At 45.6% G+C, this 26,875-nt stretch overlaps 1 protein-coding gene across 1 annotated transcript in view; it reads left to right on the top strand.

The window, feature by feature from the left end:
- Nucleotides 1-26,875, top strand: part of SELENOT (selenoprotein T) — a 96,524-nt gene that overhangs the window by 56,097 nt on the left and 13,552 nt on the right. The window contains exon 4 of the mRNA XM_069213359.1: nt 23,917-24,004. Coding sequence (XP_069069460.1) covers nt 23,917-24,004 — 88 coding nt within the window. The remainder of the gene's footprint in view (nt 1-23,916; nt 24,005-26,875) is intronic.

The following is a 26,875-nucleotide window of genomic DNA, read 5'->3' as shown; positions in this document are numbered from 1 at the left end:
CATTTTACACCTCAGGCAGAGGGCAGGTCGAGGTACTCACTTAGCAGGGCACTCAGGCGCAGGAGGGTAGTATCTGGTACTGGCTTGGTAGGGCAGAGTCGGGTGCTGAAACAAGAGGGTAGAGTTGTTTCGGGTGGGCAGTTGAAAGCACTCACAGGTTGGGGCTGTTGGGTGCTCGTTCTGATGGGCAAAGGTAGTGCTTCTTCTGGAGGGCAGTGTCACATGCTGCCTTTTCAGGACAGTCTCTGGCACTGGTGGAAAGAGGTGAGCTCTGTTGCGCAGTGTCAACGCTGGATACTGAGGGCAGTGACAACCTTTCGGAGATGGGCAGTAGCAACCCCAGTGCGAGGTGGGCAGTGTTGAGTGCTGGCTACTGAGTGCAGTGGCAACCTTTGTATGAGGTGGGCAGTGTCGAGCACCGGCTACTGACAGCAGTAAAAAACTCTGAATGAGGTGAGAAGTGTCAGCTAAGGAAGGCAGTATGAGGTGGGCAGTGTCGAGCACAGGCTACGGAGGGGGGGGGCAGTGACAAAACCTGTGTGAAGTGGGTAGTGGCAAGAGCTGGTTATGGAGGGCAGAGTGTGGTGTTGGCCTATTTCAGGCTCGGTCTCAAGCACTCCATTAAGCAACTTGAAAATTCACCGAACCACATACAAGGGAGTGGGACTCTGGTTGCAGTTGGTGCTAACCAAGATGTAATCACTTCCATAATGTGTTTACATCTCCATAGTCCGTGCCCAAAGTACTGCTGACTCCACTCAGTAGCCTTGTTATACCCACTTTTTCTGTCTCCAGACCCAGAATTCACCCAGTGCACCCCCTCACTCACTGCACTACGGAATCAAGCCCCCTCTCTAGTCCTTGGCTTGTCTGACACAAATCGTTAGATTGCTCACACTGCTATTATGCAGCCAGTGGGTGTATTAATTACTTAAATTGTAGCAGCTATGACTACAGTTGCCAGAACACACTGGGGTTGGCTGATGATATCCCACGAGTGAAGCTCCTCCTGACACACACAGCTTGGTGTCAGCCGAACAACAACACCCAGCACATTCACTGCAGTTTGCGCCACACAAGGTGTAATCACTCAATAGGGATCACTGGAAAGACTGAACTCATCCAAACGTATGAAGTGCGAGCATAAAATGAAAAAAAAAAAAAAAAAAAGCACCTCGGAAGTGCGTGGCTTGGGTAAGGACACTGGCTTCTAGCCATTGATCACAAACCGGAAAGGGCACCTGGGCCAAGCCTCAGGCTACAGCCAAAAGAGGAACAAAGAAAGGAAGTGCAGCCAGATGATGTCAGAAGCTGCTGCTGATCAATAAGGAAAGGCGGGTGACTGGGCAAGCTTACCAATGAAAAGTAATGGAAAGGTTGTGGGTAGGCTGTAAACACCTTTTAAGATTTTTTTTATTTTTCCCCAATACAATAGATTTTGCCACAGCGCAAGCGCTGTGCAAGCAAAACCTACAAAACAATAAAAGCAAGGGAATGGGAAGTGCAATGTGTTTGTAAAATCAAAGCAGGGATTCTTTGTTGGACATTAGTGGAACCAGCACGTCTGCCCCCACCTCCAAATATATATATATATATGTTCGATGGCATGTGTAGCTGCAGATACACATGCTGTGCACATCCCGCCATCTGGTGTTGGGCTCGGAGTGTTACAAGTTGTTTTTCTTCGTAGAAGTCTTTTCGAGTCGCAAGACCGAGGGACTCCTCCCATTTCGACTCCATTGCGCATGGGCGTCGACTCCATCTTAGATTGTTTTTTTTCCGCCATCGGGTTCGGACGTGTTCCTTTTCGCTCCGTGTTTCGGGTCGGAAAGTTAGTTAGAATCTCGGAAAAATCGTTGGTATTGTTTGTGTTCGGTATTGGGTTAGTTACAACAGATCGACACCGAATTAAGAAGAGCTCCGGTGGCCTTCGGGGTTTTTTCGATCCCCGTCGGGGCCTGGTCGGCCCGGCCACGTGTCTCTTCAAGGCTGATGGAACGGACCCCATTCCGCTTCTGTCCAAAATGCCATAACAAGTATCCATATACAGATCAACATTTGGTCTGTAACTTGTGTTTGTCACCAGAACACAAGGAGGATACTTGTGAGGCCTGTCGAGCGTTTCGGTCCAGGAAGACACTCTGGGACCGAAGAGCAAGAAGACTGCAAATGGCGTCGGCGCCGACAGGATAAGGGCGTTTCGAGGGGGAGGAAGAAACATTCTTCATCCAGGATTCGGACTCGGAGGAGATCGATCCCGAAGAAACGCCGAAAACCGTGAGTAAGACGTCGAAACAGAGAACTCACAAAAAGACTGCTAAAGCCCAGGGGACGCCACCGCCAACAGGCCATGGCTTAACCCGAAAAATAGGTGACCGTCCATCGGCACCGAAAAAGGGCGAGCTGGTGTCGAAGTCATCCGACTCCGGTCGAGAAACAGGCACGCAGCAATCTCTGGCCCGAGAGAGTGGCTCCGAAAAGATTCGGCACCGAAATGGGTCGGCACCGAGAGGGCACGACGCCGAAAGCAAAAAAGATTTAGTCTGAGCCAAAAAAAGCAGCAAAAAAGGTTTTGGTGCCGAAACATCCGGCCTCCGAACCGAAAATTAGTTCCTATTCAGAGGAACAAGGACTGTCCTCACAAATGAAGACACACAGATTTGAACACGAATTAGAGACAATAGAGCCAGATCACACGCAAAGGCGGCTCTTTATTCAAAAAGATACAGGGAAGATCAGCACTCTTCCTCCAATCAGAATGAAACGAAAACTTGCCTTCCAAGACAAGGACAAGGACAAACAGCCACAAGCAAAAGCGGCTAAACAAGTAACACCACCACCATCCCCACATCACTCTCCACAACCATCACCGGTAGCCACTCCACCAATGATGCAATCCCCAACTCATACGGGGATGAGTCAAGATAACCCTGACGCATGGGACCTTTACGACGCACCAGTGTCAGATAATAGTCCTCAATGCTATCCAGCGAGACCCTCGCCACCAGAGGATAGTACAGGCTACGTTCAAGTGGTATCCAGGGCAGCAGCATTTCACAATGTCAGCCTTCACTCAGAACCCATTGAAGACGACTTCCTTTTTAATACACTGTCGTCTACGCACAGTCAATATCAAAGTCTGCCGATGTTGCCCGGAATGCTAAAACACTCCAAACAAGTGTTTGAGGAGTCTGTCAAAGGGAGAGCCATTACTCCAAGAGTAGATAAAAAATATAAACCGCCACCAACAGACCCAGTGTACATCACACAACAGCTATCACCAGACTCTGTTGTAGTTGGAGCAGCGCGCAAAAGAGCCAACTCTCATACTTCAGGAGACGCGCAACCTCCAGATAAAGAGAGTAGAAAATTCGACGCAGCAGGCAAAAGGGTGGCGGCACAGGCAGCAAACCAGTGGCGAATTGCAAATTCGCAAGCTTTGCTAGCCAGATATGATAGGGCCCATTGGGACGAGATGCAACACCTTATTGAACACTTACCAAAGGAGTTCCAAAAAAGAGCGCAGCAAGTGGTAGAAGAGGGACAAAATATCTCCAATAATCAAATTCGATCAGCAATGGATGCTGCAGACACAGCTGCTAGAACTGTCAACACAGCAGTAACAATAAGGAGACATGCATGGCTGCGTACATCAGGATTTAAACCAGAGATACAGCAAGCTGTGCTGAATATGCCATTCAACGGACAGCAGTTGTTTGGGCCGGAGGTGGACACTGCAATAGAAAAACTTAAAAAAGACACTGACACGGCCAAAGCATGGGCGCACTCTACTCCCCGCAGAGCAGAGGCACATTTCGAAAGACACAATTTCGAGGGGGGTTTCGAGGGCACACCACAGAAGCCACAACCTCACAAACAAAGCCCACTTACCAGAGCCAGTATCAGCGGGGAGGTTTTCGGAGACAATATAGAGGAGGACAGTTTCAAAGAAACAGAGGAAAGTTCCAAAGTCCCAAAACTCCTCAAAACAAACAGTGACTTCAAGGTCACAAATCCCCAACACATAACACCTGTGGGGGGGAGACTAACCAAGTTTTACACACATTGGGAGGAAATAACAACAGACACTTGGGTCTTAGCAATTATCCAGCATGGTTATTGCATAGAATTTCTCAAATTCCCTCCAAACGTCCCACCGAAAACACACAATATGTCAAAACAACATATAGATCTTCTAGGACTAGAAGTTCAGGCATTGCTACAGAAAGAAGCAATAGAATTAGTACCAAAAGAACAATTAAACACAGGAGTTTACTCACTGTACTTCCTGATACCCAAAAAAGACAAGAGCCTGAGACCGATACTAGATCTCAGAACATTAAATACCTATATCAAATCAGACCACTTTCACATGGTTACTCTACAAGACGTAATCCCACTGCTCAAACAACAAGACTACATGACAACACTAGACCTAAAGGATGCATATTTCCATATACCAATACATCCTTCACACAGAAAGTACCTAAGGTTTGTATTCCAAGGGATACATTACCAATTCAAAGTGTTGCCATTCGGAATAACAACTGCGCCAAGAGTTTTTACAAAATGCCTAGCAGTAGTAGCTGCACATATCAGAAGGCAGCAAATACATGTGTTCCCATACCTAGACGATTGGTTAATCAAAACCAATACGCTAAAACGGTGTTCAAAACACACAAAATATGTCATAGAAATCCTACACAAACTAGGTTTCTCAATCAACTACGCAAAGTCACACCTGCAGCCGTGTCAAACACAGCAATACTTAGGAGCAACAATCAACACAGCAAAAGGGATTGCTACTCCAAGTCCACAAAGAGTACAAACATTTCACAATGTAATACAGGCCTTGTATCCAAAACAAAGAGTACAAGTCAAAATGATAATGAAACTACTAGGCATGATGTCCAAATGCAAGGTTACACATGCGGCCCTTACAACAGTGCCTAGCATCACAATGGTCACAAGCACAGGGTCCGCTTCTAGATCTGGTGTTGATAGACCACCAAACATACATCTCGCTTCAATGGTGGAACAGTATAAATTTAAACCAAGGGCGGCCTTTCCAAGACCCAGTGCCACAATACGTGATAACAACAGATGCTTCCATGACAGGGTGGGGAGCACACCTCAATCAACACAGCATCCAAGGACAATGGGACATACAGCAAAAACAGTTTCACATAAATCACCTAGAACTGTTAGCGGTATTTCTAGCGCTGAAAGCATTTCAACCCATGATAACCCACAAATACATTCTTGTCAAAACAGACAACATGACAACAACGTATTACCTAAACAAACAAGGAGGGACACACTCAACACAGTTGTGTCTCCTAACACAGAAAATATGGCATTGGGCGATTCACAACCACATTCGCCTAATAGCACAATTTATTCCAGGAATTCAGAATCAGTTAGCAGACAATCTCTCACGGGATCACCAAGAGATCCACGAATGGGAGATTCACCCCCAAATACTGAACACTTACTTCCAAATTTGGGGAACACCACAAATAGATCTATTTGCAACAAAGGAAAACTCAAAATGCCAAAACTTCGCATCCAGGTACCCACAACACCAGTCTCGGGGCAATGCGCTATGGATGAACTGGTCAGGGATATTTGCGTACGCTTTTCCCCCTCTCCCACTCCTTCCATATCTAGTAAACAAGTTGAGTCAAAACAAACTCAAACTCATACTAATAGCACCAACATGGGCAAGGCAACCTTGGTACACAACACTACTAGACCTGTCAGTAGTACCTCATGTCAAACTACCAAACAGACCAGATCTGTTAACACAACACAAACAACAGATCAGGCATCCAAATCCAGCATTGCTGAATCTAGCAATTTGGCTCCTGAAATCCTAGAATTCGGACACTTAGACCTCACACAAGAATGTATGGAGGTCATAAAACAGGCTAGAAAGCCTACCACTAGACACTGCTATGCAAATAAGTGGAAAAGGTTTGTTTATTACTGCCATAATAATCAAATTCAACCCTTACACGCATCTACAAAAGATATAGTAGGATACTTACTACATTTGCAAAAAGCAAAACTAGCTTTCTCTTCCATAAAGATGCATCTTACTGCAATTTCAGCTTACCTGCAAATTACGCACTCAACTTCATTATTTAGGATACCAGTCATAAAAGCGTTTATGGAAGGCCTAAAGAGAATTATACCACCAAGAACGCCACCAGTTCCTTCATGGAACCTCAACATTGTCTTAACACGACTCATGGGTCCACCTTTTGAGCCCATGCACTCTTGTGAAATGCAATACTTAACGTGGAAAGTTGCATTTTTAATTGCCATCACATCTCTAAGAAGAGTGAGTGAAATTCAAGCGTTTACCATTCAAGAACCATTTATTCAAATAAACAAAAATAAAGTTGTTCTACGAACAAATCCTAAATTTTTTACCAAAAGTAATCTCACTGTTCCACTTGAATCAAACAGTAGAATTACCAGTGTTCTTCCCACAGCCAGATTCTGTAGCTGAAAGAGCACTACATACATTAGACATCAAAAGAGCACTAATGTACTAAATTGACAGAACAAAGCTAATTCGAAAGACAAAACAACTATTTATTGCCTTTCAAAAACCTCATACAGGAAATCCAATTTCAAAACAAGGCATTGCTAGATGGATAGTTAAGTGCATTCAAACCTGCTATCTTAAAGCTAAAAGAGAACTGCCTATTACGCCAAAGGCACACTCAACCAGAAAGAAAGGTGCTACCATGGCCTTTCTAGGAAATATTCCAATGAACGAAATATGTAAAGCAGCAACATGGTCTACGACTCCTACATTTACCAAACACTACTGTGTAGATGTGTTAACTGCTCAACAAGCAACAGTAGGTCCAGCTGTACTAAGAACATTATTTCAAACTACTTCAACTCCTACAGGCTGAACCACCGCTTTTGGGGAGATAACTGCTTACTAGTCTATGCACAGCATGTGTATCTGCAGCTACACATGCCCTCGAACGGAAAATGTCACTTACCCAGTATACATCTGTTCGTGGCATTAGTCGCTGCAGATTCACATGCGCCCACCCGCCTCCCCGGGAGCCTGTAGCCGTTTATAAGTAGATCTTAAACATTTGTACATTTGTAAATATATTACTTTAAACTTCATTATGTACATACGCATTCACTCCATTGCATGGGCACTATTACTAGCATACACAACTCCTACCTCACCCTCTGCGGGGAAAACAATCTAAGATGGAGTCGACGCCCAACAGACTGTATTGACAAAATTGCTCGTGGGTGGGGAGGGGAGTGTGGGATAAGAAGGAGACGGCGGGGGGGGGGAGGAGGCAGGCAGGCAGGAGGAATTAAACAAAACCTACTGCAGGGAATCTGTTCCACATCATCTAAAGCTGCATCCAGTCAGCCACAGATAAGATCTCTGAACTACATGTAAACAGTCGGTTTGAGGTCAAATATAACTTGTTTTGTGCAGTCTTTTTGACAACTGTATAATTTTCCAAAAAGCTGTTTAATGCAAACGTTTAATGCCAGAATATTTACTTATTTCACGGGCTGTTATCAAATTCCATCCATATTAGCATGATACCCTTCCAGATTATTATGTCACTAACTTCCCCCTAAACCAGCCACCATTGTAAATATTCTTTTAAACTCCCTTCTGTACGAATATTAATTTATGGCTGTTTGTGAACTTAAAGTGAGTGACTCTATTTCTTGGTCCTGTAGCTCTGCATAACAAGCATTGAGAAGCCAACAGGTCCCACCTGTGAGACCTGTTGACTTAAGCAATGACTTTACACTGGCCATACTGTACAATGGAGAAGCACAAGGACAGTGGAGGGCGGGGAACGGGGAGGCCAGAGAAAAGGGTAACACTGCGATCTAGTGAAATGAGTTAACAATTTATGGGGGCAAACATTGTGCACCAGATCTTTAATCTGCAATCCAGCTAGCAACAAATTCATAAATAATAAAAACTTATAAAGTGCAACATCATAAAGGCCTCTAATGTAGTCTCTCCCTGCATTCTCAAGGTACAGTCAGCAGATAATTCACTTCAAGCTTCCTTGGAGCAATTCTAGTTTCAGGTTTCATTATTTTTTCTTGTAGAGTTTCCAGTGCCCTTAATGAACGTTATTCATCAACGTACAAGGGGGCTGTTACTTGTAAATCTTATTTCCTAATATTACTTAACAATTCTTTTTTGTGATCCACATTGTTGTCCGGACCAGACTGGCAGTAGCAGGCACGGGGCGTTTTCCTGGGAGGCTGGAAGGTGTGGGCTGGTTTTGCAGCGGTGGGGGCCGGTTTTGCAGCAATGCTGCATTATCTGCCTCTAGTAACGCAGTAGTGCAGTGCAGTACACTTGCAGCCTGCCTCCCGCACGCCCCCCCCCCCCCCCACTCCCCCAACACCCAGGGGTCGGTCTGACAAAATTGCCAGGCTGCTTAGGGTTTCCAGTCCATCCCTGATTGTTGTTTCCCTTTTATCTTTTTCTTCTCCTGTGCTCCTAATATGTATTACATTGGGTGGTGTATGAGCCATATTTGAGACTACCCTAGCTCTTAACAAGCAGCAGTTTCTAAACCAAATTAGCCTCCTTTAGGGGTACAGCCTTGATTTTGCTTCTTGGTAGGTGATGCTAGATTATTTAGTATTGCCTTCCTTTTCCTAATAAGGGCCCAAGGTGCACGGCTTCACCCTATCCCAAGTTGAGACAGAAGTTTAACAACTGTAATGGGCTTTTGCACCATGTAAATAGGGGTCTCTCTCCCCTTTCACTCACCATTGTTATGGTCTTGAGTAGCCCTGTTCTGAGCTTACGGAAAGACTTTTCTTTGAAAGCTCATACCTGCTTGTGTCTCTTATTTTAAAAATAAAAGGGGCAACCCAGTACCCTGTGACCAGGGTAGAACAATTATTAAAGGAACAAGCGGTCCCTATGGTGGAAGTGTATGCCTCAACTTCTATGGCAGTGTGACAACAACCATCAATAGATTTGTTTATTCTCCCATAGAACAAGAATTTATTCAATACATTTCTAAAATTATCATTCAATTAATGTATTATATTCAGTTTAACAAATCAGTTAAGAAAATGTATACAGTAGACTGTTTGATTGAGGATAACAACACTTCTAGACTGAGTGTTATACAACCTCCATTTATCCTTATCAGTCATTTGTATATATGTGCTTTCTGTATAGTATTTGTGCACTACGGAGCACCTTATTTCCCAAATTGGTTTGTTAAGTTGAATAGAAGTCATTCATTGAATGATAATTTCAGAAAGGCATTGAATAAATTCTGTTTTATCCAAGAATAAACCGATCTATTGATGGTTTGTGTCTCTTATTTGTCACCACTATTTGCATTGCTTGGAAGGTATGAACTTAGCATCTTAATGGGGACCCATTTGCTTTTGAGGACCCCATCTACTTCTCTCACTCCCCACATGGAGATTGCATTTCAGCCTTGAAAAATGCATTGCCAGCCTTACAATCTGCACCCTCCCACCCCCAGAATTCTGCTGTATCACAGTCTACAGGTTTATGCAGATCTGCACCCTTTCCCTTTGTCATTCCAGGTCAGATGATCCTTCCAGTGAAATTGTTCGCATTTCTTCTAATGGCTCCAATAAAATAAAAAAAAATCTTCCTCTCAGATGTTTGAACTTTAGACAACTTGTGGGCCTACTTCACGTGCTTCCTATGGATCAGGAGAGCTTACAAGCGGTAGTTTGTATCTGTATGCTTTCTCAATGTTGTTGCCCATCTATTGATTCCCAGGATCGTTGAATTACCTGACCTCTTTTGATCTTTCTCACATTTTTATTAAGGCAGATGCAAGCCAGGCCAAGCTTGGTGGAGCTAAAACCAGGAGGACTGGGGTGCTTAATATGACCCAGTAGCCACTGCTAAAAAGTGGACCTCCCTCCAAGTTCTTGTATATCAAGGCCTTGGAACTTCTTTATGCCTCTTATGCCACTAAGAGCCTAGCCTTGGGTCAGGCGAGATGCTGCCAACTCCAATGGATAGGCAGTTTTTCAGCTGTCGTATCAGTCTTCTGGGGTCTCCCCAATACAAGGATCTCACAGAAAACGTAAGAGAATCTTGGCATCTTTGTCTAGATCAGAGAATCCCTCTACGAACAGCGCATATTCCTAATCTCAAGAGCTCAGTTTCTAACTGACACACACACACACACTCTCACTCACTCACTCACTCACTCACTTTCACTTTCACTTTCTCCACAGCGTTTGTATGCTTTACGGGTGGGTTTCCTAAACCCTGCTTCTTCAGTGAATGCTGCTTTGAGTTGGATCTGATGGCTTAAAGATGAAACCGCCAATTCACCCTCTCCAGCTTGTGCCACGGTCCAGAAGTGGCTGCTCTAGACACTTCAAGTTTGGTCTGTTCAAAGCTGTTGCGTCACCCCACTTTTTAAAATTATTCATTGTCTTCTAACCAGGATTAGGTATTTAATCTCATCCAGGATTGGAGCTCCAATTTGGGCTAGGTGGATTTGCATGCTGTTTCATTTGACCAGAATGGCCATAGATGATGCTGTGGCCTCTTACACCCCCTAATCTCTACCTGCTCCTCAACCTCCCTAGAGTAGGACATTATGATTGCAAAACATCAGAGTTCTGAATTTGTGTGAGATCTCTGCTTGAGGCAGGGGTTGTTTGGAGAAAGGGAGAATGAAAGGGGTTGGGGGCAAGATCTATTCTGAACTCTGAATGCAGTCCTGGCAGTGCTTAGTAGGCTTTTCTAGGCATGATCAATGAAATGGTATAAGGAAAGCGCTGCACAGGTATGGATCTTTATCTGTGGTAGGTGCCAGACCTTGGCCACTGCCAATACAACTAGTCTCATTAGTTATTCACCTATTCACCAGTCCTTTGGTGAGTCAGACAATACCAAGGATGTGGGGGACCATGAATTCTAATCAAGAGGCCAGGCAAGGTAATAGCTTAGCCTGCACTCCCAAGCCCATTCTCTGTGAAGTCACCATGTCCCTTACATATAGCCACCATCTGATGCCCCCAAATGTGGGAGGACTTTAAGCCCTTCTTTAGGACCGCAGTTGTTCATATGAGGTGTAATCTCTGCCCATGACACACCTGTAGCTTATCTGCCTGTATCCCTATGAGTGATCCTTTGTATGTATTAAGAGAATGTTGTGTCCATTTGTGAGGCGCCTGCTCAACAGACCTGAAGTCCCCTTCTCCACCCAGCTCTCTGCGACACCTTCATTCAAAGGGCAACATGCCCAGTTGAGCTGTAATTTTGCTGATACCCCAAGAAAGCTCTATAAAGGACATTCAACCATAGTTAACAGGCCATTGTGTCCATAACTGCCCATTTTTCAGATACTCTATGGATGATGGGGCATTGTTACACACACCTTTGTTTGACACTGTCATGAATGCCAGGGAGTTTTGTTTATGTAAATGGAATTTCTGGTAGCACAGTGGAAGCCACACGGTTGAAAGTACTTCTTTAGGAAGGCAAGTCATAACTGTGCTTTTACTGGGAACATCACATCTGTAGCATCTGCAAGTTCTAGGTGGTCGGAGGCAAAAAAAAAAACATCTGAACTGTCTACTTTTCCTTATTGACCTTCCATTTTGCACATATTTCACCTTGAGGCTCTAGGTGGTCGTCCTGTTCCTCTTTATTTGCATAATTGATATTTGGTAATGTATTGGATCTAAGCAGATGAGTGCTGTTGTGATCTCATTGTGTTGGAACTGCTGGGCTTGTATTTCCTCTTCTTTTGGTTTTCTCACATCTTATTACCTATGAGTGTACATACCAATCCATGGAACACTAACATGGTGTAATAATGAATCCGAAGGCAATGCAATGTCCTTTTGTACATCATGTTCTTTTCCTATTCATTGATGTACCTGTTCTAGCAGAACTGTGATAATTCTAAAATTTCAGCATTGCATGCTGTTCGACTGCCATGCTTACCTTGCTTCTCTCCTACGGGACTGACTTCTGACTCTTTACGAGCTGCTGCATAGTAGTCTCACGCACAGAAAGCAGCTTTGGTTCGGTGGTTAGTCAATCTGTTTTTTTATGCACAACCTTCACTCATAACTCGAGGTCACACGTCTTCCCTATCAGTGTTTTACAGACTGTTTTTCCGCACCCTCCCAAATTACTCCCTGGGTCCCTTAATGTGTACGTTTCATTGGTTTTCAGCAGTGTCATCAGACATTTTCAAGTGCTCTTCCTCAGAGTATACAGTAGAAAAATAGTCCGACATCCTCATTTGCCCAGCACAGCACCAAATTGATAAAGGTGACAACGCACTGCCAAACCAACATCACTGGACTCATCACAACAACTTACTTCCTAGAACCGGTCCAACAAACTTGAGGAATTTATCACACTCTTAATGAGTACTGCGTTCCATCATATTTACTTATCGGATCACATTCCTCTGGCCAGTCCAATTTTAAATTAGAAAGTCCTTAGGCACTCTCATTCATACACACTCGACACTATAAAGAGCTTCCAATAGTATTGTATTGCTGTTTGTATAGACTTTCCCTACCCCTTGTTAGACCCAAAGTGCTTTCTGGGTCTTCAGAAAAGTTGCTATTTCATTTGTATCCCTTAGATTGCACTTCATACCCCTGACCAGGGCATAAAACTTTCTGATTTGCATTGGACGTTACCTTCGAGGTGTTGGGTTCAAAGAATGTTGGTCCTAAATTAGCCTATAAGGAATGTTTGATGAGGTGTGGGATATGTGAAAACGTGGTATAAGCAAGGTGCAGCAAGTATTGCTGCTCCTAAATAGGAAGTGTTACAGAAAAGATACATTCATGCTTGCAGGTACTGTACCATCTTTACACATGAATTGCATCATACTCTGAAATAGGCTTAGTGTGGTCCACAGGGACTTCATATACAAGAAGTCAACCTAATAGAGACGAAAGTCCCAACCCTCTGGAGGCTCTGTTAAAGCCTCAGTCTAGTGTGTATTATGTGGAGCCTACCTAAGAGTTATGTAGGACAAGTCCAACTTAATTCACTGTTAAGTCTTCTGGAAGTATTCTATGTCATCTACCCTGGAGCAGCAGAGGGCCCAAAACCCAGGGGTATGTGACCATGACAAGGGTACAGGTCAGCAGTACTGTTGGAAAAAAATGACTTTGTACTCGGCAATTTAGGTAGAATATAAATATTGTGCCTGTGCAGTTTATACAGAGTTTAGTCTGTCCTCGGCCTGCTTACATGTACCAAGTTTAGTCCTTTTTCTTTTCTGTTTATTGCCCACATACACCTTTGGCAGCAGCCATGGTGTCTAATTTTTATTTTCATTTTCGCTGAGAGTCTCTCGATCTAAGATTCACAAAAGAGCCAAAATGGTGCCTCTCACTACATCAACAGCCACCACAGTGTATGACGTTATCTAGTACGGGTGATTATGCGAGAGGAAGAAAGCAAGGATTATTGCCACAGGCCCGTTCAGGCTCAAAGAGGGAAGTTGCCAAAAAAATGTTATTTCCCTTGCTTCCTTTTACCTGACCAACCAACCATCCTGGAAGGAGAGGTTAAGTAGGATGGTAGGTAGTAGTCTTATGGTGGTTGTGGGATTTTCAATTCTAGTTGGGTTGAGAGGGGCGAAGTGGTCAAGGGCCACATTGGATACTTGTAAAAGACATGCAAAGCATGACAAACACTACAAAGTACCACAGTCATCCCCAACTTTCTGCCTGCCTCCCTCCACTTTTCTGACACTGTTCTTGCTGATTGTAGGACTGTGCACTTTACCACTGCTAACCAGTGCTAAAGTGCATATGCTCTCCCTTAAACATGTTAACATTGGTTCATCCCCAATTGGCATATTTGGTTTACTTATAAGTCCCTAGTAAAGTGCACAACATGTACCCAGGGCCTGTAACTCAAATGCTGCTAGTAGGCATGCAGCACTGATTGTGCCACCCACATAAGTAGCCCCTTAACCATGTCTCAGGCCTGCCTTTGCAAGGCAAGGTACTTGCCAAAGCCTTAAACTCCCCCTTTTCTCCATATGTCGCCCCCAAGGTAGGCCCTAGGTAATCCATTGGGCAGGGTGCTATCTATGTAAAAGGTAGGACATGTACAGATGTGTTTTATATGTCCTGGTAGTGAAAAACTCCTAAAGTCGTTTTTCGACTACTGTGAGTCCTGCTCCCTCCATAGACTACCATTAGGACTGCCCTCATATACTTTTTGAGTGATAGATTCTGATCTGAAAGGGGTAACCAGGGCATGTTTAGTATTACCAGAATGGTAATAGGAAATCCTGCTTGTTGGTGAGGTTGGGTTTTATATTGGAGTTTTAGAAATGACACTTTCAGAAAGTGAGCATTTCTTTGCACCTAAAACCATCTGTGCCTTACAGCCTGTCTCCAATCAACATCTGGTTTGTGCTGGTTGACAGCTCCCTTGTGCATTTCATACAGACAACTACAAACATAGGACACTCAGTCACATCTGCATTCCTCTGCATACTGAATGGGTCTTCCTGGACTGGAAGGGTGGAGAGACTGACAACTTACATTTCAAAGGCCAGTGTCCTGCTCTCACACAATGGACTGATAACCCCCCACTGGTACCCTGGCAAACAGGCCTGGGCTGAAAAGGGAACTTGTGCACTTCAAAACAACTCTTTGAAGTCTCCCCCACTTCAAAGGCATGTTTAGGTTTATAAACTGGGTCTCACCCCACCAACTTGGACACTTCTGGACCTGCACCTGAACTCTGTCAGAAGACCTGACTGGCTGCCCAGAGGACTCTCTTGGCTGCTTTGCTGAGGACTACTGCCCTGCTGGCCTCTGACTTTGCTGGAAGGACCCTGCCTTCCCCAGAAGTGCTATCTAAGGACTTTGATTGAGCTTGCCTCCTGTTCTGAAGTCTCAGGGACAGCAAAGACTTAATGTACTAGCCTTTTGCTAGTACATGACTCTGGAACGACGACTTTGCCGCTGCCTGCACCCGCTCCACGGACCGTGCTCCACTCCACTCAACGGCCATGGCCTGCAACGCAAGTCCGGCGTTGCCCTGACTCCACTGATGGCCTTCAGGTTCATCACGACACTGAAGTGAACACATCATGACGCACGGCAGACGATGAGGCATCATCTCCCCCTGCATCCGAACTGAACCTATGCCTCGCCTTCACCTGCTTTGCAGTGCAAAACTGATGCCTCTTCCATTGGAAGCTGTAAGGGTCTGATGCCGCACCCGACTACCGCTACGCCTCTTTCCAACTCCTTGTGACGTCCTTGTTCTTCGTTTTTAAAAGGTACTGTACTTGGGGGTCCATGCAACTCCTTGACAGGCACCGGTGGTGTCTGATTGTTAGGAACAACTCCGTCAATGACGCTGTGATAACCCCAATCGGAGCTATTGTGTTTCTAGGAGCTTTTGTTGGATGTAATCTTTCAAAATTCATAACTTTGCTTTTGTAGATTGGATTTTCCTTATTTCAATTATATTTTCTTCAGATAAATATTCTCTATTTGTATAAACCTTTGTGGTGTCTTTTTGGGATGTTTTCACTGTGTTATGGTCTGCACAAATACTTTGCACATTGCCTTCTAAGTTAAGCCTGACTGTTCAGTGCCAGGCTACCAGAGGGCAGGCACTGGATAATTTGGATTGTGTGGTGACTTATCCTGACTAGGATTGTGGTCCCTACTTGGACAAGGGTGTGTACCTCTGCCAACTAGAGAACCCATTTCTGTCAGATTGCATTCAGTGATTGAACTGTTTTGTGCTGTTTGTATGTGAGCCATGATGTTTATCGTAGTTCGCATTGTTGGGCCTTATAAATATTAAACATAATCACGTGTAAAGAACAACAAAAAAAGTTGTTTGCGGCAGTGTGATCCTACTTTGTACTCGTGTACATACATAACCATCAGCCCTTAGCGGACTTGCTTATTTCAGATTTGCTCAATGGGACAGTGGGGGAAACGTTCGGCTGTTGGTGTGGGCATTAAATGTCGCCGATATAGGGGTTTGGGAGCAGACGTTTTATTCATGGCGCGTGCTTGTTTACTTTCCAAACCTTTTCCCAAGTCATTTAAGGTTGCACTGGTGGCCTCTGGCACTCACGCATCGCAGCATCGACCGGTTGTCAGATTAGCGGCTTTAGAGGCTGGTGCCAGAGGGGTTTCTTCTCTTTGCACCCGAGGCAGAAGCCGTCACCACCTTCACCTGAAGCAAGCTACAGTCTCGTAGCATCCACAGCCCGAAGCGCATCACGCACTCAAGTCACAAGGGACTCGGTCCTTTTCGGGATTGCGTCTCCCTTACCCCAAACCCTCCTTCACCCCAGCCTCTGGGTTTCCTGTTGTAAGTGTTGTAGCTCTCATAAAAGGGGTAGGCCATAGGCTCGCGTGCTACCAGTGTGCAGCGTTAACGAAACCCGTGGGAGGCTGCCGCGCGCACCGGCGAGGCAGTCGCAGTAATCTGCGGGAGAACGCTGTGTGCGTGTGAGACTCGTAGACGCTCGAGAGCCAGGGCTAAACCCGAAATCACGGACAAGGCACATTGTTAATGAGGCTCTCAGCTTCGGCCCAGCCGCATTCACGGTAACCTCGCGACAGTGCGCAAGAATTCCCAGAATTAGGTCATCTTAATCCCTATTGAATGACTTTGAAGGGCTGTGTGTGCTGTACGAACGCCAGTGGCAGAGTTGCTCTGCACACCGATTTCTAGTGAAATAAGTGTGCCTTCACGTGAGCGTCGAAGGGCATGTTCGTTTTTACACAAGCTTGCAGTGCTGCAAGAACAGCGAGAGCAGCCAGTACCTCGACAGTTCTTGCAAGGTGAAAGGGGTGTGCTGTTCAAACCGCTCAGTGCTTGAAAGAGGTATAGGGATTAAGTAGTACACGACTCCAAGCATTGACACGCGTTGCCAGTTGTTGCATCAGCACATTTCTTATGTTGTGTGCCGCGTTGTCGAGGTTGAAGTGAATATTCTCCAGATAGAGCGATAACCCATTCCAAATCAAGTACCACTGCCATTGATTAGCAACTGTTATCCATTTCAAAACCTGTATTAACCAGCTTTGACAAAGCCAGTAGTCCTTTCACATGAGAGCTGTTGTCTTGGCAATGATTTGCAACTGCTGATTCCGAATTACTTTTTTTATTTTTTTTTTATTGCAGAAGCACACAGGTGGTTTGGAGTGGAGGGGAAAATACACGTGCAACAGACAGTGGGTGGAGGAGGGCAAGCAAACGGACAAGAAAGTTGCGGGGGAAGCAAAAACAGCAAGGGAAAGTGGATGGGGAGAAAGCAAGAACGGTAACTGAGGGAGGGGAAGAAAGAGGAACAAAGGGGGAGAAGTACACAAAGAGGACAGCTGGAAAATACTTGTATTCTGATAGATACATCTACCTGTGGATTCCTCACCTTTTGAATATCCCCATGTGGCAGCATTCAACAGAAACATTTCTCCATAGCTCTCCACATCGACGAGGATGTCACAATAGCACAGCTCCATATCTGGCTCTGTCTGAGGTCATCGGAGCCATAAGAAGGCCTCACTGGCATGCTGATGTCAGTTCCTTTTATTCCGCACTTTCGACGCATAACTTTTTTTCCTTCTCTTCATTAGGGATACTGTATCAAATGGAATCTTGACTTTATTTTTGTCCTGCTAGCGACAATGTCACCTCCCAAAAAAAGTCTGGCAGGGGTAAGATGTCTGTTGGTGATCTGCATGTGGACTGTCTTTGGTGCCTGAGCTCTGACCACAACGTCTGGGAGTGTTCATTATCTCAAGACCGTGAAAGAAAGGAAGGCAAAGCTTTTCTTGGTGAAAGCAAAGAAAGGAGTCCTTGCAGGTCAAGACCTGGTTTGAAGTCACCATCTCAACGCTGTCAAGGTTATCCAGGAAAGAACATAAAAAGAGAAGAGCGAAGGTGCCATAGTCCTCTGGCTGGTCCTCCAGTTATGTGACTGTGCAGCCACGTTCGCCTCCTCTGAAGCCACCGAAGGTTCTCTAGTGCCATTGTTGGTGGCGATTCTGGTGTCACCTGTGACTCTGGTACTACAGTTCTCTCCAGTAACTCCCCACCCCCGGATCAGGAGCCAGAAGTGGTACCACTGACCCCAGGCCCTTAGCCGCCACAGCAGGCGTTAGAATTTCCAGCTCCTAGAACAGATCCCTCTCATTTTTTGAATGCTATGCATAGCATCTTCTGAAAGGCCATGACTCCCCTCAGGTGTGCCGCCTGGCCCACGGTTCCAGTGTCGTCCGCTTTGGGAGGATTCCCTTACCAGCAGGCTCTGTTCCCTCCTTTTATGCCTGTGATCCAGTTACCCTGTCCTTCGCGAGTGCCAAGGAAGTTGACTCCTTCGCTGACTGACACACTGCAGGAACCATCGGCGCTAGTGTCGCCCACCCAGATGTCTGAGAGGTCCCAACCAACATCGCGTTATTCGATTCAAGTCAGAGTTGGTTCCACATCTCCAGTATCCAAGTCACCGGCGCTGATGACGACGACACCAGTCTGTGCTCTTCCGACGCCGTTACTGGAGTTGAGCCTTAGGTCTAGAAGAGCTCTGAGGATGCTGGAGGAGGAGGAGCAGTATTTAGCTTCTCCCCATGATCCATGCTTGCAAGAAGGTGAAGTTATCTCGCCAACTGAGGACTTTGAGAGCATGGAGATGGCAAGTGGTTTGGACACTTCCCCAGAGTGGGAGTTATTGTCCCCACAAGGGTTGCCGCCACTTGAGATGACCGCATACCATACAGTCATACAAAAGGCGACTGATATGTTGGACTTGTCTCTCCCAACATCTGTGATGAAATCCTGTTTGACAGAGGTCCTACATTCTTTTGTTTCCACCTTAGAACCCTCTTTGAAATTTAACAAGGCTTTGACAGAACCAGTGTTGGAGTCTGGCAAAAGCCTACGTCGACTGCAGTGGTGTTGAGACCAATCACCAGGAGATATGACTGCACCAGGTGTTCCTGCATTCTTGAGCCACCATCCAACACCTGAGCGTTTGGTGGTGCGAGCTTCCTGCTCTTCAAGATCAGCCCCTGCATTCTTTCCATCGTCTCTGGCTGAAAGGGAATTGAAGAGAATGGAACAGACTGCAATTTTTTTTTTTTTTAAATCTGGAAGTATGGCCCTGAAGTCAGCGAATGACACTTGTTTACTGAGTCAATATGTCCAGGCCCTAATTCACTCTGCCAGATAGGTCCTTCACAAATTGCCAGAGGACTTGGAAGGGTGTTTTTCAGAAGTGTTAAACAACAGCCAGGCTGCTGCAAAGCAAGTCATACAGTCTGGCTTGGATTCTGCAGATACTGTAGCCAGGACAGCGGGAACATCAGTCGCCACAAGAAGGAATGCCTGGTTAAGGGGCTCTGGTTTTACCCCTGATGTAAAAATACCCTCATGGATTTGCCATTTGATGGATCCAGGCTGTTTGGGGCTATAGCGGATTTAGCCCTGGAACGATTTAAAGAGAGCAAGACAGCGGCTAAAACGTTGAGAATTCAGTCCCTATCCTCAGACTACAGATCGCTGTATAGGTTGTGGGGGTTTGGACGGAACTACTCCTTTTCTGGGAGGCAAAAGCAGCAGCAGTAGTCAGCCAATCCCCTGTATAAGCCTTACAGAGGGCATGGTTGGGCAAGGTGTTGAGGTGCAGCCCATCCGCCTTCCTCCTCCTCCCCCGCTAATGCCTCAGGAAGGCAGCCTTAGTCTGTCATCTTAGAGCATGCTGTACCGGTGAGAGGGAGGCTTATTAATTTTCGCCAACAGTAGAAGTCCATAAAATTGGACAATTGGGGGAGCATTGTTGAAAATGGATATGCTATACCCTTCCAAGAGCTTCCCCCTCCCTTTCCACCACAACAGTTATTGTTCAGTAGAACATCTGCTTTTCCTCCAAATCCTACTTTCAAAGGGTGCAGTAGAGTTACTTTGGGAGCTGGAAAGGGGTCAGGCATGTTATTTGAGAGGTTTCCTGATTCCCAAAAAAGACGGGCGTTTAATGCCAATCCTGGACCTAAAGATTTAGAATTTGTTCCTCATGCAGGAAAAATTCAAAATGCTGACCCTAGCTCAGGTTCTTCTTCCGCTGGCCAAAGAAGACTGGATGGTTTCCAATGACATGCAGAATGCGTATTTTCACCTCACCATTCTACAGTCACACAAGAAGTATCTGGTTCACGGTCATATCGCAACCAGTTTGTTGTCCTTACATTTGGCCTGATTTCCGCCCCATGAGTCTTCACAAAGGTGATAGCAGTGGTTGCAGCACATCTCAGAAGGTGTGGAATACTGGTATTCCCTTACCTGGACAATTTGCTTCTTAAAGTCGAGTCTCCAGAGATTGTGTTGCATCGCGTGCAGTTTGCAACTTGGCTGTTGTACAACCTGGTCTTTTCCATCAATGTGCCAAAGTGTCACCTGGAGCCTTCTCAGCATGTCCTGTTCATAGGGTCAGTACTTGACACTGTAGTGAATCGTGCCTACCCTCCTCATCAGGCAATCCAGGACATTCAGGCTATGATTCCAATGTTTCGGGATAGAGAGGTCGTTCCATTCTTAAAGGTCCAACGCCTGCTTAGTCTGTTCACTTCCTGTATCCTGTTGGTCATCTGCTGGCACATGTGGGCCCTCCAGTGGTGCCTCCACAGGCAGTGGGCTTAACACAACAGAGATCTCAAGGAGTCGCTCAAGATCTCTAGAGACACTGCAGCAGATCTTCAATGGGGGAGTGTGGACAGCAGTCTATCATAAGGGAGGCAATTTTGTCCTCCACCTGTGGTGGCCACAGTAATCATGGATGCCTCCACTCTAGGGTGGGGAGCTCTTCTGGAGGACCTGGAAATCAAGGGGCTTTGGTCTCCAGAAGAACAGATGCTTCACATCAATCTGTTAGAATTGGGGGCGATACATCTGGCTCTTGAGGCCTTCCTCCCATTTGTGATCTGTCAGTATAAGTCTTGACAGACAGCTCTACCGCGTTGTGGTATTTCATGGCTCGGTTTATTATCCTTTCCAGGTAAAAAGGACGGGGGTATTGGGGGTGACGAGCTGAGGGAAGTGCACTCCCCTCTGAGCGCATGTGTGTTTGGCTGGCTGTCTCAGGCTGGCCAAAAGAGCTCTCTCCAGTCCAGCAGCATGGTGCCTGTGCCTGCAGTCGTGATGGGAGAGGAGTGCGGCATGGGAGCAAAGCAGGTAAGTGTGTTTTTAAAAACAAATGTTTTTATTTGTTTGTTTAACCCCCATCCCCCTCCCCTGTGCCTCTTCCCACGAGCCTCTCCTGGGAGTAGGATCGTATCTTCTCTGCAGAGAGGCTCTATGACTCTGGCCTGGGCTCAGGAGCATCGGATTTGCATAGTAGCAGACCATTTGGCTGGAGTTTTTAACATGCGTGTGGACATTCTCTCAGCACGTTTCAGCAGACCACGAGTGGCATCTCCATCTGGAGGTGGTACTTCAGTCTTCCAGTTATGGGGGATGCCGCAGATAGACTTGTTTGCCACTCACGAGAATGCACACTGCCCGTTGTTCAGCAGCTTCCAGTATCTGATACCGGGCGTGTTGGGGGGCACATTTTAGTTAAGCTGGAGCAGCCAGTTACTTGATGTGTCCCCCGCCACCCTTGATTTCTCAGGTTTCGAGGAAGATTTGCTAAGATCGGGACCAGTTCATTAATAGCCCCAGATTGGCCAGGAAGTGTGTGCTACACAGACCTTTATGAACTCACTGTGCCGTCTGCTCCTTCTCCCTCATAGGGCAGACCTCCTTTCCCAGTCGCATGGGCATGTTCTACACCCCCACCTCCAGAGCCTACACATACATGCCTGGAGAGTGAACGGGGCAACCTGAGTTCTTTCTTTCTTCCTGCTGATGTGGTGGATGTTATTCTGTCGGCCCGGCGACACTCCACCAAAACTGTTTATGCTGGCAGGTGGTCTAAGTTTGTCAAATGGTGTGAAGAGCATCATATTGACCCATTGAGAGGCCAGTTATCAAATGTTTTAAAGTTTGCACTATCATAAGCGCAGTAAGGTTGTGTAATTGCGACAGTGAAAGGCTATTTTTCTGCACTGTCAGCTTTTATTTGTTTACCAGGTCAACCTTCTCTGTTTAAGGCATTTATGGTGTTAGGGTTTCTTAAGGGCTTACCAGTATGTATCCTGTCGCTGAGTTCATTATGCCTCAGTGGGACCTTTAATTTAGTTCCAACATTCGTAATGGATACGCTGCTACGTAGTTGTCCATTGAGACTCCGTTCAATAAAGATAGTTTTTCTGGTAGCTGTCACTCCAGCTAGGATTTTTAGTGAGTTGCAAGCCTTAGGTGTTAAACCCCCTTTTACCATGTTTCATGCAGTCTAGGTGGTTTTAAAAACCGGGGCGGTTTTCCTGCCAAAGGTGGTTACTCGTTTTCACTTAAGTTAATCTAGCACCCTTCCTGCTTTTTATCCTCCTCTCCATCCTTCTGAGGAGGAAGGAGGAAAGACTACATCGATTGGACCCAAAAATGGCTTTAAGTTTCTATGTGGACAGAACACGGGAGTTGAGGATGGACGATCAGCTGAAGGGCAAAGCTGTTTGCAAGAGGACATTATCCAGGTTGGTCATCCTTTGCATAAAGATCTGCTGTACCTTAGCAAAGAAGGAACTACCTGAGGGTTTTTGAGCTAATTCCATCGGAGCTAAGTCTTGTACTTCTGCTTTGGCTAGAGGTCTGTTATTGACATTTGCAAAGCAGCAGCTTGGTCTTCCCTCCCCACTTTTGCAAAACATTACTGCTTGGGCTCTGAAGTGAGGTGTCACGGTCACTTTGTCCTTTCAGTATTACTGGATTTTTTTGGTATAAGCAGACAGATACCCTCCTCCGAGTGCGGGACTGCTTTGGGACTCTATTCAGAAGACAAGGAATCCACAGGTGGATGTATGCATCAGAAGAACAGGTTAATTACTTTCGGTAATGCTTCTTCTGGTGCATACAGTATCTACCTGTGGATTTCCCCCTGTCCCACCCGCCCCCTCATTGCCTGTCTGAATATAGCAAGAAGATAATATAAATAAGTGTGTGTAAATGTATATAAATCTTTGAATTGAGACAACACATGTGCTTGTGATGTTGGTGTTCACCCGTTCGCCTCGAAGGCATGAACAAAAGTGGATGAATATGACATCAGCATGCCGGCGACGACTTCTTATGGCTCTGATTATGTCAGATGGAGTTGCACGCGGAACCATGCTATTGACGTCCTCATCGACGTAGAGAGCTACGGAGAAAAGTTTCCATCGAATGCTGGTGCATGGGGATATTTAAAAGATGAGGAATCCACAGGTAGATACTGTATCCACCAGAAAAAGCATTACCAAAGGTAAGTAATTTGTTCTTCTTGTGGCATGCTTAAAAAAAAAAAAAAAAAGTAGCTCCTGAAAAAATGAGCAGTGGAAGAACACAAGTAATGTATTCAGGGGAGAAACATACTCCAGAAGAGGAAGAAAAGCCTACAAACTTACAATTAAGAAGCAAGCAAATTACAGTGACAATGAAGCCACCCAATTTAAGCACTGGGTGTGCTCTAAGCCCCCTGTAAGCTAACAAGATGTCTCAACAGAAAGCTATGCACGGTCTTAGGCAAGAACTAAAACACTATTCAGTTATTTTATAACATTGCATGGGTTTTTGTGTCACCTACTAGAGGTATTAAATGTAGAAAAGTTGGAACAAGAATAAGGAAGCATCAAAATCCACACCTTCACTACTGTCCAGACTTAGGGAGCTTTCCAACCCCAAATAGTTAAACCGGTGCTGCAAAATAAAACCAGTCAACAAAAAGATTGATGCTAACTAAAAACATGAAATATGTTTGTTTCTTTTAGGTCTATGCTTGCATGATGGTCTTCTTCCTAAGCAACATGATTGAGAACCAGTGTATGTCCACAGGAGCATTTGAAGTCACATTCAATGGTGAGTTCTGATTTACTGATGGCAGGTGTACACTGCAATAATCATTGATATGCAATTCCTAACAAGTGGATAAAACTATGGTTTCTGATAACTTTTAGCCACAGATTTCTCATCTTTTGAATATTTCCCAGCTGTCACACTGGATTTGGAAATGTTTCGGCAGTACCTCTGTGGCCAGTAGGTGGCAGCTCTGCACTGACTTTGTTCTGCTCCGTAATGATACGTAGAGCCTATGTAAATATCACTTCTGCATGCTGAAGTCGGTTCCATTTTTTACGTTCCACAAGATGTGGGTAGGCATGATGTCTGTTGCCCTGCATTTATTTTTCCCTTTTCCTTTCTGATATTTTGAGACTCCCTACCCATATGTTCAGGCTTTATCCCTTCATGGCCCGTGTCTGCCGCATGTCTACGACTGACCTGGATGTATAGTGCCTCTCAGTGCACCTTGTTGTGTGGTTAACTTACAGATTTCCTGGAAGCACATCTGGGTAGTTGTCCCTAGCACCGGGAGAAATGCTTGTCACACCCTACAAAAAGAAAGGGAAAATGGGCTGGGGGTGGTCTCACTCTTTCTGTGGCCTCTCACTCTTTGTATGTGGCAAGTTAGTCTCACCTGAAACACATTTTTTTAGGAGTCAGACTGCCCCGTCAGAGGATCTCTTATCTGCATGAAGAGATACACACACACACACACACACACACACACACACACACACACACACACACACACACACACACACACACACACACACACACACACACACACACACACACACACACACACACACACACACACACACACACACACACACACACACACACACACACACACACACACACCCTCTCCCCAGCCCCTGGAAATGCCATATACTCAAATTTTTTTGCCGTACGAAACATATTTTTATGGACTATCCGCGCATAAATCTTGTGTTTTAGATAATTTCAAAGGTCGTAATGAAAACCCGAATGGACATTAAAAATACCTAAATCATGTTGTACCACACATCCTTAACTTCTCCCAATAGATTATTCTCATGGATATTTCTATCTGTAGATTCCCCATCTTTAATAGTTCCCATCCACCGGACTGAACCTGGAAACTTGAATGCTGTACTCCAGCACGCCGTGACCACTCAAGGTCGAAAGGTAGGTCCTGCTCCCACAATAGATCTTCCTCGCGGTCAAAGTCTTCAGGAAAGTCCAAGAAGAAGGATAAGTAAGCAGGAATCTCCCCGTTCCTCTCACTCTTAAACTCCAGAGATGGTATGATGGCATCAAAATGCCACCCGGTCTCACTACCTATCACCCTTGGAGCTGATTCCAAGCCTGGTCGTGATGCTCCGTACATGTCTGAGTCTCACTGCAACAGCGCAGCAAGTTGGGAACTTTACCAATGCCGTGCTGGGAATCTTTGGCAATTTACGAAGTACATCTGGATGCGCCTTATGCCCCCTAGAATCTGCAGGGCCCTCCAGTCAGACCTTCACCCACTGACCTTCACCGCACTGTCTGTGGCCCTTGAACCTAGTTCGGTTCTGCCATTGCCCACTGCACCAGATCCCGTCATCTCGTTACTGGTGTAGAAATAGACAGTGGTGGTGGAAAATTCACAACCTAATGTGCTGTCCAACTCTGAGCTTATTTTTTTCCCTCGACCTCTGCTGATGCTGTGTTCTGATCCTACTGAGTTGCAACCTCTCAGCAACCCTTCTGATATAGACACAGTGCCTTCACCACATGGTAAAGCGCAAGCTGAACACCATTGTTTGGCTCCGACCCTGACAATAACTTTGATGAGGGGGAGAATTTGTCCCTCAATATCATAGGATGATTGATATGAAGACCTACAGGATGCTAGTGGTGTTGATACTTCCCCAGGCACTAGTCCCCTGGTCCTGCAGCAAAGGTAAGCACCTCCTTCCCTGTAGTTATGTGAAGGGTGACAAACACTTGACTTACACTTCCCTACTATGTAGGCAAACACTAAAGTCCTTAGAGTGGTTCTCCAGCCTGGCCTGGCAGCTATGGAGCATTACCTGCAATTTAATTAAGCCCTCATGGACATCTGTTTGGGTACTTTGGCAAAATCATGTGCTGGCCCTCTAGTGAACAGCAAGTAGCTTGTCGCCACATATCAACTTCAGACAACCCTGACTTTCTTACACAACATCCCATGCTGTAGATTTTAGTGGTGCCAGTATCCACCATCAAAGTAATTCCAAACACCTTCCTTGATATTCTGCCTGATCTGGAGTCAAAGAGAATAAAGACTTTTGGCAAGCACATGTTCTCTTCTGTAAGCCTTGCTTTACGTTCTGACTGTGGCAGCTGCCTGCTAGACTGCTACCCCACACCTTGTGGAACAAATTGGCCCACGTTTTACCAGCAGCACTGGATGACCCTTGGACACCAAAATTCCAAACTATCCAGGATGACTGTGATAAAGCAATGTTTGTGATCCACTCTGGTTGTACACAACTGATTGCCTAGGCAGGGCAATTGGAAAGACTGTAGCCCACCAGGGCTATACCCTCCCATTTGTTTCTACACTGCTGCACCTTTCAACACCATTAGGGTGGCTGACAGAGGACCATATGCCCATTTTGCAGCAGGAAGTGCAGACTAGGAGCCATAGACTGGGTTCCTGCCTCCGAAGTCTGAACTGGATGTTACTCCTGCTGATTCCTTGTGCCGAAGAAGGACTAAGGCCTTTGTCATTTAGATATTTGCCCTGTCAACGCCTTATTAAGGAAAAGCAAATTCAGGGTGTTCTGGCTAGCTCAGATCCTGTCTGTCCTAAACCACAGAGACTGCATGGTAGCATAGGACCTGCATTTCCATATTCTGTAGGTACACAGGCACTGTCCC

The sequence above is a fragment of the Pleurodeles waltl genome, chromosome 11 (genome assembly GCF_031143425.1).
Source record: "Pleurodeles waltl isolate 20211129_DDA chromosome 11, aPleWal1.hap1.20221129, whole genome shotgun sequence".
NCBI classification, from domain to species: domain Eukaryota; kingdom Metazoa; phylum Chordata; class Amphibia; order Caudata; family Salamandridae; genus Pleurodeles; species Pleurodeles waltl.
This window is presented reverse-complemented; position numbering and strand designations above follow the sequence as displayed.